The sequence below is a fragment of the Chelonia mydas genome, chromosome 4 (genome assembly GCF_015237465.2).
Source record: "Chelonia mydas isolate rCheMyd1 chromosome 4, rCheMyd1.pri.v2, whole genome shotgun sequence".
In the NCBI taxonomy this organism is placed as follows: domain Eukaryota; kingdom Metazoa; phylum Chordata; order Testudines; family Cheloniidae; genus Chelonia; species Chelonia mydas.
In genome coordinates this window covers 97,715,539-97,739,495 of record NC_057852.1, presented here as the reverse complement: position 1 = coordinate 97,739,495, position 23,957 = coordinate 97,715,539, and the positions used below count along the sequence as shown (strand labels likewise).

The following is a 23,957-nucleotide window of genomic DNA, read 5'->3' as shown; positions in this document are numbered from 1 at the left end:
TTTTGACTATAGAGAAATCACAAACATTTTTTTAAATAGCTGATGAGAAACCACTGAAAACATTTAAACCAAGAACACAAGTCAGTTTTAAGGGGAGAGCCACAGACGTGCACTCCCATACCAGAGCAACCTCCAAGCCCAGAACAGCCTGCAGCTGAGGAAAGCAAACTGACCTTGATATCCTTTGTTTTCTTCTTCCCATCTGAAGACTCTTCCCCATTTTTGGTTTTCTCTGTCTTTTTCACTCTCTCACATTCATGTTTCTTGCCAGTAGATACAACCCCAAAGAATTTTCTGATATCCTAATAAAGGGGGAGAGCGGATTTAAAAAGGCAACACACAATACTTTGACCTTTCACTCAACAAAAGAGCGAGATAATTTTAAAAAAAGCAAATTACTCTCTCAACAACTCTTCATCCATTCACTGATCTAGAAGTTTTGCTTAAAACCTGTAGAGCTGAATGTACTCATATCTAGTCAATACAGGTCTTACAGATGCAGAGCAATCTTTGCTCAGTTGAGGCACACATGGCAGCAGCTTTCCTTTCCACTACAGATCATTCCAAGAGCTCACTTTTCCCTTAATGGAATATCTCTGCCAGCCATCCTATTGCAAAGCACAATACAGAATCACATTATTGATAGGATAAAGAACAACAAACAGTTGCAATTAGCTCCAAAGATATTCAGTAAACTCTGACAAGTATAGCCCAAATGTCAAAGAGTCTTTTATAGATCAAATGAATAACTTAACTGTGGGGCAGAGCCTAACACAGATGAAATTCCGCAGCAAAGCCCACAGGTAGCTGCAGAATATTGAATCCCAGCACCCTCCATCTTTTCAGAATCTGGGGAAGATGGGTCAATTCACCCGGGCTCTGGCATCAGCAAAGTGTTTGGTATAGCTCTCCAGCTAGCAGGTGTCTGACCATTTTTTCCCAAGTTCAAGCAATGTTAATCAACCTAAAGATCTCAAAAGGGTAACATATTTATGGCATCTCCTACCACGAATATTAGAACATAAGGAGCTTTCTACCTGCAAAAGTAAAAGGTTTGAACTTTATGAGGCTCTTGTATGATCATATAGCATAACCACAAACACAGACCCAACATCTATTAAAAGCCCTTAATATTTCAGACTATTTACTTAAAAAGGGAATCATCTAGCTTGTTATACCTGTTTACAGTCATTGTCTCCAGGGATAGCAGCCATTTTAATGGCAACCATTATAGGAGCAGCATATAATCATTTGGTCTGAATTTATAGCAAGGCGGAGGGTGTGGCTTGTGACTATATTCTACCCAGGTAACACTACTTTCTGATTTACCCCCTAGAGATTTCAGCTAAGTAGTTTCCCAGGAATACTAAGACCGGCAGAATTTTCTCAGAAACTGTGAGTAATACTAGTTCTTTGAATTTGTTTTAATATTATTTCTGCATATTCACACAAGTTTGTAGAGCCACTGAGAAAGAGCCTTTGTCAATTCCTTATTCTAGATAAGATTGATTGAAAGTATACCACTCTGGCTCCTTTCAGAGTTGGAGTCAGAAGGCCAAATAGAACATGTGATTTGTTAACAAGAATTAGCTTTTTTTTTTCCCCTGATAATACCTGTGACTTATTTATTATCAGGTTTTGAGCTGTGTTCTTGTTTTAGAAGGTTCACTTTAAGGAAAACTTGGACTTGCTATATTTCATTTACAACTAAGGCACTGACCCTGTAAGCAGATGTTTTTGGATTTAAGTAAATGGCATCCTATTTACACAAGTGTCTCCCCATGTGCATCTCCTTAAAGGCTTGAGACCTAAATAACTAGTACTATTATATTAGTGTTACTCAGCTATTTTACAGGTATTCTGTCACAGGAGTAATACCAGCAATTTACAAGTTATAAATTTCTGACTATAAATGGATAGTTCTAAAATTTAAAGGGACACTGTCAACCTCAAACAATGACTGAAGTAGTTTCAAGTGCTACATATGCCTCTGAATCGTCATTACCAATTTTTATAGTCTTCACAATGATACTTTTCTCTTACCTGTTGATGTGTGAAAACTCCACCCAGGCAGAGAAAACTGATTACAATCCTGCCTGGGGCCTTTGGGTTCAACCCTTATACATTCATTACTACTACAAAGTAAACTAATTAGAAGGAAATTTTCACCTTTCAGTAACAGTCCTCATAGGTGTGATAGAAGTGATTTTTAAGTTAGTTATATCCCTTTGACTATTCCACGCATGACTTAAATTTAAACTAATGACCTGTTAACATACCTGAGACCTTAGCTCCTTCTGTGCTGCTGACACATTTGTCATAATAAATATGAATCGATCTACATATTCTGCATACATCAAACATTAGTTATAAACCTAAACTCATGATACATGTGTATGTAGACAGGTAAGTGACTTCTATAGCCAAGTCTTCAAGCTTTAGTATCCCTTGCAAATAAGTAACTGTTAATGCTGTAATCACAGATTTCTGCTGTAACTTTTTCTAAAATGGATAATAAAGAGGAATATGCATGGACTACTTGTTTGAGCTATGCAAATATTCAATATGTACACACAATAGAAATCACTTTGCACTAAAAATGTTGTTGGGATGGACTAGGTGACCAAATAAGGTTTTGTCTTTATCGTTTCTTTAGCTAAATATACAGGTGAATTAAACTTCCTGGGGACTTTTTAAACCAATTTCTCATTAAAGGGACATATAAATTTGTTTAAGATCAGTGTAGAATGTGAAGGTTTTGTGAAAATCTAAAAATTTCACAGCTGTTTATACTTCAGTTAAAAGTTTAGTTGGGATTTAAACACATTCTTGTCCAGCATTTTCAACCCAAACATAATTACAGCCAGTGTGCATGAAAATCAGACAATGACTCTGACTAATCTGTATTTATTGGCCACACTTAAGTGCAAAAAGTAATCACAATTGATAAAAAAGGTAGACTTCACCTTCAGTTTTAATAACAAAGTCTGTATGTAATTTCCAAAATTATTTAACCTTACTTGTTTTAATCTCCAGGAAATATATTAGCATCAGGATGCTAGTTATAAAGACAGGTTTCAGAATAGCAGCCGTGTTAGTCTGTATTCGCAAAAGGAAAAGGAGTACTTGTGGCACCTTAGAAACTAACACATTTATTTAGTTAGTTAGTTTATTTAGTTATAAAGAGATTCTCTTCCAAGTTGCTGTATTGATTTTTGGTTTCAATCTTCTACCTTGACTTGAGCAAATGGTAGTGTTTCAACCAAAAAAAGCATTTCCATAGATCTGAGAGCAAATCTAAGAGTTGGTCTTAAACTGACATTTGTGATTCCATGTAAATTTTACAGGTATTCAACAAACACTCACTTCCTAAAGTCTGTCTAGGGCCAGAATGTCAACAATGCTACTATCTCCCATTCTTTGAAACAAAAACATAATTAAGAAATTGTCTGAAAGTAACTTGTTTCCCCCAGGTTCTTCCCTTTTTAAATTAAGTTCCCTAGTTCAGTCAAAGCTGTAAAAACCCAACCCATGAAATAACTTTCATATTCTGGTTCACCAAGCAAACTGCTTGTCTTTATAGAAAACTCCCACCACCACTGAACTCCTGTATTTTATTTTAAATACTATGTGCTGTTTTAAACAAACAATATTATGGTATGTTTAGTTTGAGTTAGGACATATTTTGTCTCAAAACAAGCTACTGACTCTCCTATAAACTTCCTTGAAGTTTTTTAATGTTTGTTGTAAAATCTACCACTTTCCTTTTATCATGTAAACTGCATCAATATGCAGCTTAAATACAAGACATCTGTGACAGATTGGGAATTTTTTGTAATATCTTTAAAGCCTATGTGTGCCTCAGTTTCCTCTGTACTTCAAATTGCACCCACCGGGGCAAAAGGGTTAACACTGTTCCTGGAACGGTGTATGAGACAGATGTACCTGTCACCTTGCTGTCTGGGTCGAATGAATGGTTGTCAATGAACTGGTTGAAAGGGACTAGATCAACAGAGGGTCCATAGAGACAATGCAAGGCCAACTGACTGAAAGTCAACGCTCAAAAGTGGGAAGCTCCAGCAGGTGGGGTTGTGAACTCAGCCATGGCCCTTCCTGGAGAACAAAAGACTGAGAGGTCACCAGCAAGGGATAAAGGGTGGGCTTCTGGGAGAAGCTGGCTTCTCCCTCTCCTTGAACTGTTAAAGGGAGAGAGAGACATGAACCATGCTGGAATTGGACAGCTTGGATGGCACTTGCACTGCCTTAGCCAGGACGGACTATAACTTGAACTTTCTCCTCCCTGGGTACGTATACACAGGAATAAAAGCCCCATGGTCACCCCAAGTCATCTGAGTTGGGCTTGCAGAGCTAAAAATTGTTATGTCAATGTTCAGGCTTGGGCTCAAGCTCAAATGTCTACACAGCAATTTTTAGCCCCTGAACCAACTGATCTGGCTCAGCCGTGGTCTTTTTCATCCCCATGTAGACCTAATTTCTGTGCTAACCTAAGGACTTTGATTCTATATGACTAATAAATTGTTACCTTGTTTTGAAAAGGCTGCCTGATGTTTCTGCAGTGAGAGCACTGCGTGCTTAAGTACAGTACAAGCCTCCCACAGGGGGCTGGCTTAGCAGGATTTGCTGCCAAGAGCCACAGAGAGACAGACTGCTGATGCCCAAAGGCCCAGTCTCAGGCCACAGGCCAGCCCCTCTGGAACTGTGTGGGTCCTTGGGGCCTGGCACACCGAAGAGGTCACTCCCAAGGAACTGGTTACAGGCTGAGGCACACCAGACCTTGTGGATCTGTGACAATATCTACCAAAAACAACAGTATCTTGGACCGATGAGTAATGTGGTGACACTAGTAGAGGAGTGCCCAAAGCAAAGTCTACAAAACACCTAAACTGCAATCCATTGGTGCTTTCTTTAGTATATAAGTATGGCTCAGTGAGACTAATGATTTTTAACAGACAAGAGACAGTGGATTATTTGTCCTTAATGGCTGGGTAAGCGTTTTTGTTTCCATTGCTGGTGAACTCAAACAAGCATCTTCTACTTATCCATCAAGCACTGTTCATGCAAATACTATGGCTTGTCTGTTGATAATAACCTTGTGACCATAAGGCAGTTATCTGCAGGCTTTTAACTTCAAAATTTGTCTCCCTGTGTTAACACCATGTTCCATTCTCTTGCTGTAAATCATCCTTTGATCCCCATATGAAGGCAGAAGTATCTTTCTTAAATTGCTTAAAATTAGTTTCTCAGCAAACTGCTAAAGCTTCAAGATAATAGCATATAAGCCACCTGAACACACTTTCTGAATAAAGGCTTAGATTTGAGTGCTTAATTTACGTTAACGACTAAACTAAAAGACTGTACATATTCTTCAAGTCTCCTCTGTTTACAGTCTTCAGCATTGCTATATTATCCTTCAAATTCTTCTTCAGACATCCCATTTTTTCCAGAGGAAAAAGATAATCTTGTTAGAAGCTATTGGACTGTAAGAGGTGGGAAATCCAAAACTGTTAAGACTGAAAAGGACATCACTATGTACAGATAAAACTATTCTTTTATTATATGAAACTAAAAATAGGAGGAGCAAAATGGAACTTACTTCATGCCATATATATCTGGGAATAGCAAAAAAAAAAAAAAAAAAAACCCTATAGGCCTGGTCTACACAAGACTTATTGCTAGGGTAGCTATGTCTGGAGCATAAAGAGGTGTGATCCCTGACTATCGTAGCTGTTTCAGCAGAAGTCCCTACTGTAGACCGTATTTATATCAGTAAATATGCAGTTTTGCTGGTATAGTTTGTTTTGCTTCTGAGCACTGGTTTTACTACACCAATACCAAGCACAGCTTGCAGATATAATTGCACCCACACTCTGAGTGCTTCGCTGGTATAGTATACCAGTATTCTTATACAAACAGAATGTTGCTAGGGTAAACATAGCCTAGGTAAAATCAGAACAAAACAACTGTCTGACTGGTCCATATCTTGAGTTCAAACCACTGAACTACTTATTAGTTCTAATTTAATCCTAAAATGGACCACTTCCTTCCCTTTTCGTTAGGATACCAACCTAAAAAGGAAATGTTCTGATTGATCATACTTTTCTAAATGTCATACTGTATATTTTAGTATTGGTATATGAGCAAACCTGGCATTATATGCATGCTAACTTCTTGAAATGCTGTATGAAACTAACATTTTTAAAGAGCCTCTTGCCCTCTGATGGATATATATCATCATCAGCACCAACACTGCTTAAGTGTTGGATTTTTCCTGTGCTTTTAAGTGAAGGCTATTGCCATCCAACAGTCAGGTGTGATTCCTCACTTGCTTAGAGGCAGCTTGCTCATCTCTTTTCCCCAAAAAATCATAGGGAATAAGCCCCAGTTACAGCCACTAATATAGCTGTCATGGAGCAAACCCGAAGGACAGGCAAGCAAACCTAACGAACAGTGACTTGCACTGAGGTAGCTTTCAAGCCATGGCTAAACTCCAGTTTATAGCAGTTTGCCTATTTTGTAGGAGCGGCTTGCAACAGTGATTGAACACAAATGACAAACTCCCATTGTAGACAAGGCCTTAGTAATTGGATTCCCTTCCCTTATTTTAAATACTGTTTTCTCTCACAGAAGAATTTCCATGAAGTTTTCTTCTTGCCTTGCTCTCAATAGTTTGTTCCCTTCAAGAATCTGAAACTGGATAAGCTCTGCCTCTCATGGGACAACTGTCTCATGCATGTAACTTTTCTTCAGTGCAATCAGTAGTAAATTAAACCGAAGAAGTATATAACATTTGTCTGGAGTAAACTGAAAAACATGAGGCACAAAGGGAATTTTCCCAGAGGAACTATGAAAGAAGGATTCCTGATATCCTATATTCAGTTCAAATTCCTATAGCACGGTGTTAAAATAAAAGGACAGAAAATGCTGCTGTTTTGTGTTCGTGCCCTCTGACTGCAAACATTAAGTAACTAAAGCTGGAAATAGCCAGTTTAAAATGCACCTTTTGGACCTCTTCATATCTAATTCTAGTCCTGCACAAGTCTGGTAATAGTCTACACTTGCAAATTTCATTATGAAGAGAGCACAGCTCAGTTTGAAACCTTAAGTAGTTTATCACTACAGTTCAAGCATTAGTTATTTAACACTGTGTGATGCAGTTATGAAAAAAAATTAATTATGAAACCCCCCTTGCAATTTCACTTGGAATGACCCACTCCAGTTTGGCTGCATAATACCTCTTTCTTCCTCAAAATTATTTCAAAAGTATTCCAAGCTCAAGGCATCTGAATACTGTATAAATATATACTAACAAGTTTTCAGAGTGTACCAAAGTCCTGTCCCCACATAATGCTTTATAACTTAGATTATGGTAGTATCATTTTGGGTACCTTCTAAACACTATCCTCTGCCCTGAATAGCACACTACCTTAAAATAAATTCACACACCCCCCAAACACCGGAGAAATTTTTTGCCACAGTTGAGGTGCTATTGCTAATGAATTAATAGAAAATTCTCAGCCTTATTGAACAAAGTACCCTCAGTGTCCTCCACGGAGGTTTTGCATCTCAAGACTGTAGGGTAAGACAGTGAAGATCCCTCCAGCCCTGCTAATCTCAAGGGCTGAGACGGGAGGCTAACAAACTGATTGTGGCCACTTAGTTTGAAATTTGAACCAAATCAGTTTTGATTTGCAACTTTGGCTATTTGAGTACAAGAATGAGTGGACACGAGCTCTACTGCCTAGTTTTACCACAGAAGTTTCATCAATTTAATTTTTCAGTTTAGAAAAGCAATTTTAGTTACACAGGGATTTTTCCCAGTTTAGACTCTCATTGGTTTAAAAGTGGTTATATCTGCTCATTTGCACCCATATAGTTTCAGGCACATGCAAACATATATATAAAGCCTTCTATATCAATCAATTTAATTATCTGCACACAAAGAGCTTGGCTAGAGGCACATCCAGGAAATATAATCCTAAAAAATGCATGAACACCCTCATTCACAATTAAAGTGGCCTTAAATTGGTTTAGCATAATTCATTTCCAAAAGTGGAAAAACTATACCACATTGGGTATATCTACATGGGAATAAAAAACCCACAGCTAGCCTATGTCAGCTCACTCAGGCTCATAGGACTCACGCTCCAGGGCTAAAAACTGCTGTTTAGATGTTCAGATATCCATCCTTGCAGTCTCCCAGAGCTTGGGCTCCAGCCCAAGCCCAAATGTCTACACAGCAGTCTTTCAGCCCCAGAGCCTGAGCCAGCTGACAGTCCCACTAGGTTTTTTTTTATCCTTATACAGACATATCCATTAAGCCCACTTTAATTCTGAACAACAGCATCCAGAGATTTAATACAGGTTAACTAATCTACTTCAAATACACCTCTTTAATTCGTATTAATTTTCCTGGATCTCCCTATGCAGGCAAGACAGCTCAAAAATTGCTCCAGACTAAATTGTTTTAGAAGCCTACCTTCAGTTAAATCAGTGCAAATTACATAAAGCAGGCCTAAGAAAGATAATATGATCAAGAGATAAACACTTTATTATGAATAATCTCACTTTAGCACCATATATGGGTAATGGATGGGGAGAGGGGCTAAATAGATGCATAAACTAGAACCCAAATAAAGCTGTTTTAATTCACATATTTAGTTAAGTAAAAATCTGTACATGGACACCCTTAATTTGGATTAAGTATCCTATTTACCTTGATTTTTACTGACATTAAAATAGGGCACTCAGTCCAAAATAAGTGTCCATATATAGACATACTGAAACTACTAAAATTGTGATTTAAAACAATCATTTATTTTGGTTCCAGCTGGTGTGTCGACAGGAGAGCCTAGCATGCTATCCGTGTCCTAAGTAGGGCACACAGGATCACATGTGGAATACAAACTTAATCCACTTTAGTATCTCTAACAGGTGGAGCTTGGCCAGTGGCAGTTTGAAAGAATGACTTCCCCCAGCCCCTAAAACACCCACAAAAAGGCCAGAAGGCCCTTCTAAAGCAGAAGTCAGTAACCCCCACAACTGATTTTAGCAGCACAGGGGAACGTTTTCCCCCTCTCCAGCAGCAGCGCTCCCTCACGTTTCCTAGAGGAATAAGCACGGTCTCTGCCCCGACCACCGCTTTGAGCAGCAAGAGCCAGGACACTCGCTGCAACGCCGCTCACTGCCGCGGCCCGGCCGGGCGGCACAACCGGCAGGGAGCCTGGGGAAATTTACCGACGCGCGGGGGGGTGGGGGGGCGGCAAAGGGAGGCGGATCTGGGGGAACAGAGCGGCAGCAGACGTCGGGGGGGGAGAGGGCAAGCGGGCGGGTCGCAGCTTCATTTCAGAGCGCGGTGAGGGAGCCCGCCCCACCGCACAGCGCTAGGTCCCACGCCTGACCGCGCTGGGCTCCGCCGGGCCGGCCGAGCGGGAGAGCTACCGGCACCCACGCCCCGGGGCCAGCTACCCGGCTCCCGAGAGGGGGGAGATACCCGCCCCCGCCGCGCTCACCATGTTGCCGGGGGCGGTTTATCTCGTTAGCAGGTAATAACGGGGGGCTTCCGCTCCATCCCCCCCTTCGCGCCAACGCCAAACGTGCGGCGCATGGGGGTGACGTCACCGACGCGACGGCTGAGGCGGAGTACAGATTGGAGGGGAAGGAGGTGGGGGTGATGGAGGGGGAAGGGCGGTGACTAGGTGGGGATGGGGGTAGGATGGAAGGTGTGGGACTGGATCCTGTTAGATATTTAAAGGGATGTGGCAGACACAGGGTGACAGATGCCCAGTCCAGGTGCTTAATTTCCTGTTGGGCACTTTACCTCTCAGCTTGCCTGGGGAGCGTGTTGCAGTATTTTGTTTACAATCACCTAGAGTTATAGGTAGGGCCCTACCAAATTCCCCCTACATTTAGGTCAATTTCACGGTCATAGGAATTTAAAAATCATAAATTTCATGATTTCAGCTATGTAAATCTGAAATTTCACAGTGTTGCAATTGTAGGGGTCCTGACCCAAAAAGGAGTTGGGGTGGGGGGAGAATCGCAAAGTTATTGTAGGGAGGGTTGCGGTATTGCCACCCTTACTTCTGCACTGCTGCTAGCGGGGTGCTGCCTTCAGAGGAGGGCACCAGCCCAACAGCCTCTGCTTTCCAGCCACCCAGCTCTGAAGGCAGCACAGACGTAAGGTTGGCAATACCACTACCCCCCCCCTAAAATAACCTTGTGACCCCCCTGGAACTCCCTTTTGAGTCAGGACTCCCAATTTGAGAAATGCTGGTCTCCCCTGTGAAATTTGTATAGTATAGGGTAAAAGCCCACAAAAGAACAGATTTCATGGCTGTGAATTTGATAGGGCTGTAGTTATAATGAAATTATTTGAAATGTAGTTTAAAACAATCACCATGTCCAGCACAGTGAAATGCCTCAACCCTGTTCTGAGTTTGCTTCTCCTCATCCCTCCCCACTTACACCTCAGGCCTAGCAGGGTCCTGACTCCTGAGAAGTCATGCTGTGCTGATGAACCAACTCTATGTAGAGGAGCCGCTTTCAGCGGGAGCAGTGGGCTTTTCTTCATCTTCTCCTGCTTTTACCTCAGTCTTTGCAATTTTCATTTGTCTCCAGCTGAACCATCTTTGTCTATGCCCTCTGCCCAGTTCCATCTGTCTATCCTATATGGGCCCACATCACCCAAGTGTTTGAACACCTCACAGACATTCATTAATTAATCCCCAATATGCCAGAGTGAGGTAAAGTATGCATAAACTAAGTTTAGGCCATCAAAAGTGCCAGGATGGAAGACCAAGAAAAAGCCAGGGCACTGCAATCATAGTGAGTCTGTCAATTTTGAACCAATGAATCAATAGCAGCGCTTAAGAGTTTTTCATAATATATTAAGGCCTGAAAGTAGGTCTCTTTTTTTTTTTGTTTTGTTTTTTGTTTTTCTTGCTTTTTACCTTTAGAAATGTCAGACATGTTAAATCTGGTCTTTCTTGGTTTTGCGAGAAGTCTCAGATTTGGATTTTGAGTTCTCAGCCTTCAACTGAAGCCATGCTCCCTCAGTTAAAGGCTGAGAGAGCTCAAAATCCATATGTGAGACCTATACCAAAACCAGGAAGTCTTTAATAAAGATGCTAATTTTTAAGAAACATTTTTTCTCCCAATTTTTTCTCAGATTACTGCATTGAATGGGCATTAGAAACAATAACAAAAATGAGATTATTTAAACAGTACAAATAAAATTAAGTTCCCATCTCAATCAGGTTTCATTTGCTTGACTTCTCTGATGTCATAAACTTATTGGTTCTCTAGTTTCTAGGCCTTTCAGGAAAAACAGGTTAGAATGAAGCTGAATTTATCATATTAAAAACAAGGCTAACTCTCACCTTTTTTTAAAGGGAAAAAACCTCTCAGACCTTCTTTATATCACACAGAAGCAAATAAGGGTTCAAAACCAACTGTTTCTTTTACAGGTGCTGCTTCAGGTAGTATCTTTTGGATGAGTCCTGATCACCTGTGCTTATTACAAATTCACTGTCACTTTTTGCAAGAACAGGAAAATTTACCGTGGTATCTTGGTGAAATTCCAATATGGGTAATTACATTTTTCTTGTCTTAATTCCACATATAATTTAAAGAGGATATGGTATTTTTCTCTTCCTATTCTGTATTGTTGGAAGGTTTTGTACAGATAAAACAGCTGCCAAATTTCATTCTAAAGGTTGGGTGTGTATTAATAGTGGAGAATCTGTAGACTTGCCTTGCCTGAGCAGAATGCCCTGTACTATCAGTTAACTAAATGTTTTGAGATCCATTTAGAGAGGTGCTATATAAAAGCAAAATCATTATTCCATCTCTTTTTTTCTCTAGGTCAGCAAGCATCATATAATAATGTTTTCCTGAGCATTTGGGGGTTAGTTTATTTTTCCAGGGGATTTCTATGCAGAATTCTATAGTTACTGCTCAGACAGTCCTCAACCTTGGTGCTTTTTAAAACTGTTTAAGCCCATTACAATCTGGCTGAGAGTTTTACTGATAAGACAAATTGTGTATCTGGATAAAGAGATTGAGTTGGTAAAACAAAGTGAAGCAGTTTAGCTGTTGGAATTTTATAATTAAAGAAGTTTGTTTTACTTAGCAACAGGTTTAAGGTGGGGTCTTTGAATTTATAAAATTAAAAAACTTCGAGATGGAAAATATGGAGGATGCTTCTTGGATATGGATCTGTTTGTCTTACATAACAGAACATATTTTGTCTGTAGTGTTGAGTTGAAGAATTCTGTGTAGTTTGAAAGCTTGTACCTTCCACCAATAGAAGTTGGTCCAATAACAGATATTACTTTACCTACCTTGTCACAGATCATATTTTAACATTAATGATATCATACTATTAGCCTGTTTAATTCCTTAATTCTGTTTTTTTGTTTTGACAATGTCTTGTATAGGGATTATTATTCCTTTATGAATGTACATAATCACGTGGAATGTGCGTTTTGAATATTAGCATAGCTTGTGAATTTACATTTCTTTTAAAGAAATACAAAGGAAAACTAGAAAGTATTACTGTATGTACTCAGTGCAAATCAAACTTGCTCTTGGGTAATTTGGGTAACCAGTATGCTATGGTATTGTGATGACTATGCAAAGGAAAATGTATTTCATTTAAATGTTTCTAATTTTGTATTTGTAAATACATAATAATCCTCATTAGACCCTGATTTGATCCACAGATGTTCCTGCTACCAGAATTAAGAGTGGCTGACATTTGATAGAGCCACACAAAGTGTTTAAATAATGTTAAAGAATTATAGTACGTGGTTATCTCTGTTTGTATTTGATAAAGTTGCCCAGAATAACATTAAGCTGATCACTATGTGTGAGTGGACTGGTGACACGTTCCTATTTCTTGGAAGTCAGAATTTTAACCCTTTATGAACAACCAGAGCTGCGTAAAGTCTTGGAGTGGTTATGGTTTGATTCTGGTTATAGAGAAAAAGGGGTGTGTGAGAGAGAGAGAGAGAGAATTTAATATTTTGCTTATGCCACCAGAATCATGAAAAGATGTTCATTTATATTACAAAATACTTGTAGTTGCTGTAAAATGAGGAATGTGCTTCCCATGTGATCTTGTCATAGACTGTGGTTTGTGCTTTAAAGAGACATTATACAGTGAAAAGTCATATATTTTTTAAAAGTACCTTTGAAACAAATTATACCTTTAGACTATATAAACTGAAAAAGGTTAAAATTCTAATTTACTAGTTTGCTTTTTAACATTTGGCCAGTCACTTATGGCCTGTTTTTTCAGGGGTAATAATCACTTCTGAAAATCAGGCGATCTGTGCTTCAGCTTCCACATCTGTAAAATGGAGATGTAGTTATCCACTTCTGTTGCAAAAAATGACAGAGAATCATTAGTATTTCTCTCATATTGGGAAATGAAAACAGAGTAGCCAGTTTCACTTTTATTAATCAATTTCTGGTCCTTTCACTTTCTTATAGTCTAGTATCATGCTGCAACCTTAAGGTTCAAACACAACATGAGAATTGCTTTATTTTTAAAAAGCAACTTTCATTAGATTTTTTTTTTTTTTTTAAGAAACACTTTGTTTAGTTTTCTACAAAATCTACATTTTTAAGTCAGGTTTGAGCTGATTGTTAATTTAAATTACATATATATCTTTTTGCTCTCTAGAGCGGGGGGTGCTTTTAACATCTCCTAAAGAAACTTCTTGTAATCCTGAGGATACAAGAAAGTACAACACAAGTCCTGAAAAATGTTGCAATTAGAATTCCATTTTTTGTAGTGGTAGAAATTTTGTTTTAATCCAATCAATTTTCAATAATCAAGAGTCCAGTACTTTGTAGGTTGGTTTTGGACGATTCCTCTGGGAACATTCAACATACTGAGTTATCTGGAAAGTAGGAAATCCATATCTCTCACATTGTAAAGTACTGGAATTTGCATTTAAAGGCAGAATTAAATTATCTAGTATTCTTTGTAAATCCACAATCTATCTTAGACTTTCTATTGTACCCACCAGCATCCTATGTCGTGTTTTCAGTAAGGAGCTGATCCCAACTCAATAGGAGATTTGGATGTACAAAGACTGTAAGAATAGGGCCTTGATATATATTACATAGAGAGGATAGTACATAAACTAACTTGTTGCTTTCTGCGTCCTTGATGGTAGGAGATCAAGGCAACTGATGCTAACATAAAGATCATACTGTCTTTAAGAGAACTTTGTAACTTAAATATTTTCCCTGTCTATCTTCATTTGAATATCCAGACAGAATGATTGTATCAGATCCTGGATTATCAGCCATTTGTTTGATTCAATCACCAATTAAGCTTTTTTTCCCCCCCATTCTTCTCCTGATCAACTGTGGTCTGTTGAAATACTGTAGAAGCTTGAAACAACATTGTAACATGTTTCCCTACACAACTATAGCCAATTGTTTCAAACAAGTTATTGCACTACATGTTCATTTGCATATCACTTAATATGTTTGTCTTAAGCGTAAAGAAAAACAATTACAACAATTTTTTGGGTTAATTACAAACTTCATATTGCACAGTAGCAAAAAGATGATGATATTTTTAAGCCAATATTGCTAATATCAATAGATTGGCTAGCTCTACTAGTATCACATTGATCTCTAATATCTGTCAGTTCACACTGCATAAAATTACTGGAATATTTAAAGCTTTAAGCTTTTCCTCTTTTACAGTGACAATTAGATTTACACATCTCCAAAAGCGGAACGTAATCCAGTATTCACACTGAACAGTGCTTACCAAGGGAACATGAAGGCAAATAACTATTGTATTTTACATTTTATTTACCAGAATCAATATCCCTCTTAGGTGGAAGAAAACGTAAGCTTCTTAGAAACCAGAAACCAAAATATAACTAGGATGAATGAAGGATCTTAGCCTAGCATTGTGAAATTTGCATGCACAGTCTGGTCACCTGCCGGAGCTACAGGTGCTGAAACACGCTCAGAGAGAATGGAATCTTTGGAGATTTTAGCCACTAAACTTTAAGACGTCTCTATTGAGCCTGTGCAGACTGAGATTTTTTTCAGAAACTTACAGCTTGGTCCAATTTGGGTGGATTTTCACAGGAGTAGCAAAAGGCACATTTCTGATACGAAGGCCACTCCCCCTCCCAAGTTGAAATTCCTGCTCCAAAGCATGGGAGCCCTAGAGCTTCTCAAAGAAAAGGTCACCAGAATTTTTTAACATGGGCAAAACAGTGTATTTTTCTTTAGCCTACTCTCAGAAAAGACTGGACTGTTTTGGCTGAGATTTTCCAAAAAGAATCAGCCTAAGGCAGATGCCCAGCAAACTTCTGCTTTCATGTTTATAGTTTGGCAAAGTTATAAGCAACTGAAAACAGGGTCTTATAGTGGTAAGTATTGGGCAGTCTTAATAATAGGCAGTGCTACCAATTCTCTCTATAATAATGAAAGAAAAACAGCCCATAGCCTTGTCTAAACTGGAAAATGTTAGGATTGTAGGTATCTGCTACCCCTGTCACACACCTTGTGCAGACACACTAAATTGCTTGCGCTGATGTGCAAGCATTTCCAGCACTGTGGTAGTTGGACTTGACAGAAGAAAGGCTTACCATCCTTATATCCTGCATTGTGTCACTATGCTGTTGCAGCGCAAGTGCTGGGCTTTTTTAGCTTCAGTGTTACAACTGTTCCTTCCTGCATAGTTCCTTAGTGCTTCCTCGGTGTCACTCAGTGCAGTGTCACCTGTACTCATGACTACTACGTAGTTTTGAGCTACGGCTGCTTTGGCATATATGCATATGGACTTTCTGATTTATCAAGTGCAATACATATAATCTTAAGGCCTTTTAATTACAAAAATAAATAATATATTAAAGCAATTTCAGTGCCATTTAATATTACAAAACCTGCTATTTTATACAATGAAAAGTGCTAACCCATATAGTGCACATTTTTTAAAAAATGGGTACAGTACTTAAGACCCGTCTTTCAGGACCTGTTCTGGGAATTGTGGAATAGTTACCCGCAATGCATTTGGAATGAGTGCTGTGTCTAGGCCTATTGAACAGGTTTATGTTAGCCACATGGCTACTGTTAATTAACTACTCCAGTTGAACTCTCTAGTGTGGACAAGTGTCTATAATAGTGTAATTAATTAGCTATCATGAGGCAGTTTTTGTAAACACATAAACAGCTACAGAGAAATACATACGTCTCCAGATATAGATGTGTTGTCATTTGTCCTAAATATAAATAGAGTACATTTGGACATGTTCGCAACTGTGTCACATTTAGGAATAATCTGTGTTCAATCTCCACTTGTTTTAAGGAGCTACATTGTTAAACCAAATTGCTATTGATTTTGATGGATCTGCTCAGAAAATGTTATTTAAATCTACATATGCACTGTAGTTCCCTATGAAAAGCAATTATGTCATCAGTCCTGTTGTAAGTGGTAAATTCAGTGTATGAATACACATTCTTTTATTTTCTATCAAAAGCTTTCTGAAGACTTCTTTATATTACCAAACACTGTCTGACTGGTTTGTCAGACCCATTACAGTGGTGGCCCAGTTGTGTCTACCACGATTCTTTAATTAATCAATGCTGAAAGAGTATCTGGGTAATTCTTTATTTAAAAAAATATCAAATGAAATTGCCTACGGACTGAAACAACTTAACTGTTAACTTGTTCTGAGTTGAGGGCAACAGCAAATAATGTTTGCTGTTTGTAGAGCTGCATACCAAACCCTTATATAGGTAGTAAAAACAGCTGTACTTATTGGGTAAAATATTCACTTCCTTTGCATTTGTGTATTGTTAATGGGACATATGTGGATCTCCCCCTTCCAGGCAGAAGGAGGGACTCAACACCATTTCCCACCTGAACCCAGTGGACCTCTTTCTGCACATTCAGGCTCAAAACTGGGGCGGTGGAATGGGCAAGGGTAGACGGATGATCGGGCAGGGCAAGGGGAATGCACATTTTCCTTCCTCCAGGCCTTCCAACTTTACCCAGAAAACACAAAACAGCACCATTTCTAGGTAGACTCTTCTGGGAGTTCTAAGAGCATGGAGCCAGTGAGGGGCTGACAGATTACAGAGGCAGCACCCAGGAGCTGCCAGGTTTGGGGACAGACTGTGAGCTCTTTTCTGTGGGATAGTAAACTGCCTTTCTCTGAGTAGGCAGTGTGGGAAAATCTCCATAAGGAATTCAGGGAGAGCCTCACCCCTCAAAAAAAAAAAAAAAAAAACCCACAGCTCTTAATATGGGAGGGGACAGTTTGGCCCAGTGAAAGGCAAACGTTTTTTTTTTTTTTAAAGTTTAACCAATCGTAATTAAAAATCTGTCCTGTTATAATATATTGTGTTAAAAGGTGTAACCCTGGCAAAAATAACAACAAATACGTACTCACAGCCCTCTTCTCTGTTCATTATTATTATTGTGTTTGTTTAGCATTGACAGTGTGCTCCTTAATGGGATAATGTAGTCTGAAAATTTTCTTCTATATTTCCTTGAAATGTATATGTATCAAAAATAACTGATATTCTCTTAGTGTCTCCCCTCTCCTAGTATACTGCCATTTCAGTGATATAGCATTAAAATAAGTATAAGTTGGTTCACAAGTATTTATATTATTATATAGATATGTTCTTATTGCAGGAAAAGAGGTTGACATAAGTGTCCCAATGACTATCAGAAGGCCACCTCCCTGGAATTACGCTGCTTTCTGTAACCCATCCTAGGTCTCATAGTTCAAGCTAATCATTGACACGGCTTTTACAATCACAAGCTTTTACTGAAGCTTTGATAAGACACTGCAGCAGTTAGTGGCAAATGAAGGCAGGCTGTGCAGCAGGGGACTCTAGGGATAAATGGATTTTCTCCAGCACCAGTGAAAGAAATCTGACTTTTAACACGCACACTATAGAAGGACACAATGTGTGGCCGAAGACTGAAGAGATCTGTTGCTTTTTGGGCATTTGTTTTCATAAGGACAGTTACCGGGCTTGCTGGAGAAGGAAGATCTGTGTGGAAAAAGGACCTTAACTTGAGTCCTGTGAATGGCACTCAGATGTTTCTGTATGACACTTTCCCAAAAAAATTTCTTTGGGGAGTAGGCACTGGAGCATTTCAGGTGGAAGGCAGCTGGAGGAAGGATGGAAAGGGATCCTCAATATGGGACCACTTCGTGCACTCAAATTTCAGAGATGATGCCAGCACAGATGACTCCAGCAACAGTTACACTTTTCTGGACAAAGACTTGTCAGCTCTGGATTTTTTGGGAGTTACCTTTTATCAGTTTTCAATTTCATGGCCAAGGCTCTTTCCCACAGGGGTGGTAGCAAATGCCAATGAAAAAGGACTCCACTACTACAATACTCTCATTGACTCTCTAGTCCACAGAAATATTGAGCCCATAGTAACTCTGTACCACTGGGACTTGCCTTTGGCACTGCAAGAAAAATATGGGGGGTGGAAAAATGAATCAATAATTGATATCTTCAGTGACTATGCAACTTTTTGTTTCCAAATTTTTGGGGACCGCGTTAAATACTGGATTACAATTCACAATCCTTATTTAGTTGCCTGGCATGGGTATGGTACAGGTATGCATGCACCTGGAGAGAGAGGGAAAATAGCAGCTGTCTATACTGTAGGACACAATCTGATCAAGGTACAGTACAACCTGGTTTAATCTTAACAGCTACAGCACCAATATGGAAAGTAGCAGGGGAAAAACTAGTATAATTGGCATAAAAGAGATCTAGGACTGTTGAAATACTAAAACAGTCTTCTTTTGTTTTTAATAATTATTTTACTAGTCACATCAGCCAGTTAACTACATACATACACATACACTTTTGTGTATTTCAATATTTATTTTACTAGTCACATCAGCCATTCAATAACATATATATATATATATATTTAAAGCAACAGTTTACTACTTTAGTTCAATTACTATTGCCTGCAAAGTATGGTTATTCAGAAGCTTCCTTTCACAGTCTTTCCATTTAGTCCAATAACAGCTGTTGCTCACATGTCCTGATTATTGTTTTAATTTAAACCAAAGTTTTCATATTTGTGTATTGTATATTTAATAAATTCAGTAATAGAGTTTATATATAAATAATTCATCCCAGACTGGTAAGATTATATTGCAAAGTATTTGATATCTACTGATATAACAGGCTTATCAATTGTATTTATTGTTTGAAGTGAAACATGCTCTATCAATATTTAAGAATTTTAAAATGACATTAGCCCTGTATTACTTTCAGCTCTTTAGTTTTATTTTATGTTATTTTATTTAACAGTAGTCTTCTCACGAATTGCACACCCTCTGGGCTCAAACCTACCTTCACCGACTTCAGTGGATGGAGGATTGGACCATATATTTCTGTGCTGTAATATACATATTCATATTTGTTTTTGCCACTATTTTGGAGGGACAAAAGTTAGGAGGAGGAAGACAATGTACCAGGTTACAAGAAGTTAAAGTGGGTCATATTTTTAAAAAAACAAGTGCAGGAGAGGTCCAGAATAGCATCCATCAATACCACAAAGGAAGTAGCACATGCTGTGAGATTATTTCAGTGCATAGAAATGCTAAAAAAGGGTGCCTGTCCACATGCCTTATGTGCCCTTGATGTAACTTAAAAATGCATTCTAAGTACAACAATTTGAGATGATAAAAATTAATGTCAAGGTCAGAGTTAGCACTTTTCATCAGTAGATCTCAAAGTTTACAAAGGAGGTCAATATTATTATCCCCATTTTACAGATAACCCACAGCAAATTCCCATCCTCCTCTAACAGTCTCCCACCACTACAGTTCACTCCAATGCCTACCATATATTATGAATATTATTCATATAGGATTTTCAGAAGTGACTAGTATTTTAGGTTGCATCAGTTTTGTGTTTTCCAATTCAAGACCTCTTAAAGAGGCTTGATTTTCACAGAAGGAGTGCTTAGCATTTTCTGAAAATCAGGGTCCATTAAGGTATCTTGAGTACCTAAAATTATTAGTCAGTTTTGAAAATGTAGAACAAGGACAAGGTGATTGTGGTGGTAATGATGTTGCCATCCTGGTCGTATGACTTAGACAAGGTAGATAGATATTCATAACTTTTTAAAAAATAAAAACTAAAGTGGAACTGGGAAAAAATTAAATACTAAAATAAAGGAAAATAAATTAAATCCATGTCCAATGGCCTCCTAATTAAAAAATGCACAAACTGGAAAATAGCACCAGTGGGTTATTTACATTTATTAGGGGCCAGCCATATTCTGCAACCCACATTCACCTTGAGTGATACCTTACATGGCAGATAGCCTCATTGAAATTAATTAAACTACTCATACAGTAAGGTATTACTAGACTTGAGGAAGGTTATCAGAATCTGGTCCTAATTAAATTTAGCATTGTTTGAGAAACAGTCCCGAATGCATTGCTGTCAAAAGAATAAAATATTCAAATATGGTATCTATGTCTTGTGGGCACCTCTGAATTTTACCACCCTCTCCCCAAAAAAGGAATTGGAACTGTTGGATTTGGAGCCTGATCTAAAGCCCATTGAAGTAAATGAAAAGACTCCCATTGACCTCTGTGGGCTTTGGACCGGGTTTTGGTGACAGATGTCTATACCAAAACCTCATGTTTAGACTGAATGTTGATAGGACTACATTCCCATGCCACCCGCAGCACATTAACAAATCTACCCATGATATGCTAATCAGAAAGAACCAGTATAGAATTGTCTGGATATGCCAATCTGGGCACTATAGTATTCTATTCTTCCTTTTCCTTTGTGCTGTTTTTCCTGGTGAGGGGCATGATGGCAGCATGAAGAGCAGGGAGGACCAGACCTCCCTTTCCTCTATATTGCTTTAGGGAAACCAGTGAACAGCAGCTGCAGAGTTCTTCTGTGGAAATGTATGGAGTATCTTTGTATAAAATCTTTCTGTATACATACATAGTATACAGTACCTTCTGTTTTATTATATTGTATAAATAAATAAATGTGTGTACAGATTATTACATATATATGTAATAAATATACAGAGAGAGTGAAATTTTATACAAAGCTATTCCATACATTTCCACAGAAGGATTCTGCAGCTGACATTCAGTGGTTTCCCTAAAGCAGTAGCTCTCAACCTTTCCAGATTACTGTACCCCTTTCAGGAGTCTGATTTGTCTTGCGTTACCCCCAAGTTACACCTCTCTTAAAAACTACTTGCTTACAAAATCAGACATAAAAATACAAAAGTGTCACAGCACGCTATTACTGAAAAATTGCTTCCTTTCTCATTTTTACCATATAATTTTAAAATAAATCAATTGGAATATAAATACTGTACTTACATTTCAGTATATAAAGCAGTATAAACAAGTATTTGTCTGTATGAAATTTTAGTTTGCACTGACTTCGCTAGTGCTTTTTATGTAGCCTGTTGCAAAACTATGCAAATATCTAGATCTGTTGATGTACCCCTTGGAATACCTCTGCGTATCTCCAGGGGTATATGTACCCCTGGTTGAGACCCACTGCCCTAAAGTAATAATATAGTGGCCAGATCAGTTTATCCAGAGAATTCTATACCTGTTCTTTCTGATTGACATACTTCCTGGGTGGATTTGTTAATGTGGTTTGGCTGGCATGGGAATGTAGTCCCAACAACGTCCCATCAAATAGATACGTGTTAGCTTTGAACAAAAGTCTTAGTTTATTGTAATTACCTGTGCAGCAGTCACCTTTGCATAAATTAGTCATAGTTCCCTTTACAAGAGCACTTTTATGTTGTGTATAACTTATACCCTGTGTTGAATCTCACAGAATGACAAAAATGATTTAACAAGCCATAAACCAGAGGTTGTCTGGACTTTGGATTATTTTATCTATTCTCTGAGAGATCTGAAAGCTGCTGAGTGTTTTTCTCCCTCTAGCAGAAGGCTGAAGAAATTTTTCTATTTGAATTGTGGTAACAAATGTAACTGTCAAACTATGGAAGGCTTGAGAACAGAAACATAATATTCAGACTTTTGGGGTGGTTTGAGGAAATAGTAAATGCAGCATAGAGACAAAAAGCAAACTGAAATGAAACCTGTTCTAGACCCATAGATAGAGTATGGTAGATAATAAGAGAATACCTAATTAAGTATTTTCACCAAAATCAGGATTTACAAGACTCCATCATCTCCTGGAGAGCCATGCATGTGTGTGTTTCACTTTCACAGTCTGGAAAGTGAGATCTGCTAGTTATATTCTCCCTTCTAATCCGAATCACGTGAAATCACCTCTGCATCGAGATCCAGCTGCATGGTTGGGAGGAGAATAGTTGATACATACAACTATTGCATGGCACATGAACAAGAAGCTGTTGTAAGTTAATGCAGATGGAATCTGCACTAACTAATGTTATTCCCTTTGTACAGTTTGACACTCCCTTCAGAGAGGTTCCAATGGCAGCCAAAAGTCAGAGGAGAACCCAGCCACACAGCTTCTACAAAAGCCAAGCTATTCAGGAGCCACAGAATGCAGGGAAGGCTGGGCAGCTTACACAAAAAAAAAGAGATCTGAGTGGATCCATGAGTTTAGGGGGCAGAAGCCCAGCTTCTTCTGTAGAGGGGGCAAATAGCCCCCAAGGAAAGAATTAAATGGAAATTTCAGATTCAAACTCATGTTTCCACTCCCCCATATTGACTCTTACATAGAAGATAATATTTTATTTTGGTAGTTTTTGAGGGCCTGAGTCTGCTACCATTGAAGTAAATGGCAAATTTGCTATTTTCAGCTTATAAAGTACTTTGGGATCCGTTTAGATAGCAGGCTCTATTCTACTGCCTGATTGTTGTTGTTACTATAATAAGATGCTACATAAAATCTTATACCACTTGGACAGTGATAGTCAGGGCGGGGTCCTTCTCCCTCCTGCAGATAAAGGAGACCACACTTCACAAAAGCATAATATAAAATCAATTATGATTCACCTTGAGTTATCATGAGATATGTAAGAGCCCTACAAAGGAGACCCAAAGATTATGAACTAGCTCCTAAGAGAGCCATTCTACAAGGGTGGGGAAAAAAGACCTCCATGCAGAGAAAGTGAATGGATTTCTTTGATTTTTTTTTTTTTAAATCCAATTAATCTGGCAAATGTAAAGGAGATAGAACAGTGTGATTCCAATGGAATTATACCAGAGATTCATCTGGCCTGTGTTACTGTTTTCTCTGGGTCTGATAATCCATCTGTTGCTTACCTTTTTTGCTCCCTTTGAGATTGGTGGAGATCACAGAAATACGGGGCAGGATCTATCTGCCCTTCCTGCTTTGTACCAGTGCTCTCTGGTTAGTTCCGCTTTTTGCTGAGTAACAATGGGGAAGAGGAACCTTGTAGAAGAAAAATTATTCCCTGACCCAGACCCTTTCCTCCTGCAAAAAGATCACGAGAGGGGTCTCCCATAGTAAGGAAATCAGTCACAAAGATCTTCTCATGGACACTTCTTCACATCACCCCTTCTGTGGAAAAGTCAACAGGGCCCTCCCCCATACCTCATGTATCCTTAGGAATTCATGAGAGATCATCCATGTAGAGGCTCAGACTTGGTCTGCACTTACACAGTTATGTCAATACAATATTTATCAGGGCTGTGAAATATTTAGAGCCCTGCGTGCCATGGATAGGTTGACCTAACCTTCAGTGTAGATGTGGCTAGGTTGAAGGAAGAACTCTTCTGTCAAGCTAGCTACCACCTCTCAGGGAGGTGGATTAACTACATCAATGGAAACCCCCCTTCCGACAACAAATAGGAAGTGTCTACGCTACAGCTCTGCAGCAGTGCTGCTATAGTGCTTGTAGTGTAGACATAGCCTCAATGCCTTGGCAGCTTGCCCCCCACTCCTTT

The 23,957-nt window shown here is 38.8% G+C and overlaps 2 protein-coding genes across 5 annotated transcripts in view; one reads left to right on the top strand and one right to left on the bottom strand.

The window, feature by feature from the left end:
* RFC1 (replication factor C subunit 1) overlaps nt 1–9,735 on the bottom strand; it is a 74,022-nt gene extending 64,287 nt beyond the window's left edge. Inside the window, exons 1-2 of one of the 4 annotated variants that reach the window (XM_037897931.2) lie at nt 9,531–9,735; nt 174–302 (exon numbers count right to left, since the gene is read on the bottom strand). In XM_037897931.2, coding sequence (XP_037753859.1) covers nt 174–302; nt 9,531–9,533 — 132 coding nt within the window. In that variant the 5' untranslated portion in view covers nt 9,534–9,735. Of the gene's footprint in view, nt 1–173; nt 303–1,178; nt 1,316–9,530 lie in introns of those variants that run through there. The other 3 variants (XM_043544510.1, XM_043544509.1, XM_043544508.1) reach the window with 3 other exon arrangements.
* Nucleotides 9,736–11,482: 1,747 nt separating this feature from the next.
* Nucleotides 11,483–23,957, top strand: part of KLB (klotho beta) — a 53,762-nt gene continuing 41,287 nt past the window's right edge. Inside the window, 3 exon segments of the mRNA XM_043544516.1 lie at nt 11,483–11,608; nt 17,705–17,956; nt 17,958–18,719. Of these exon segments, the coding sequence (XP_043400451.1) occupies nt 17,879–17,956; nt 17,958–18,719 (840 nt within the window). The 5' untranslated portion in view covers nt 11,483–11,608; nt 17,705–17,878.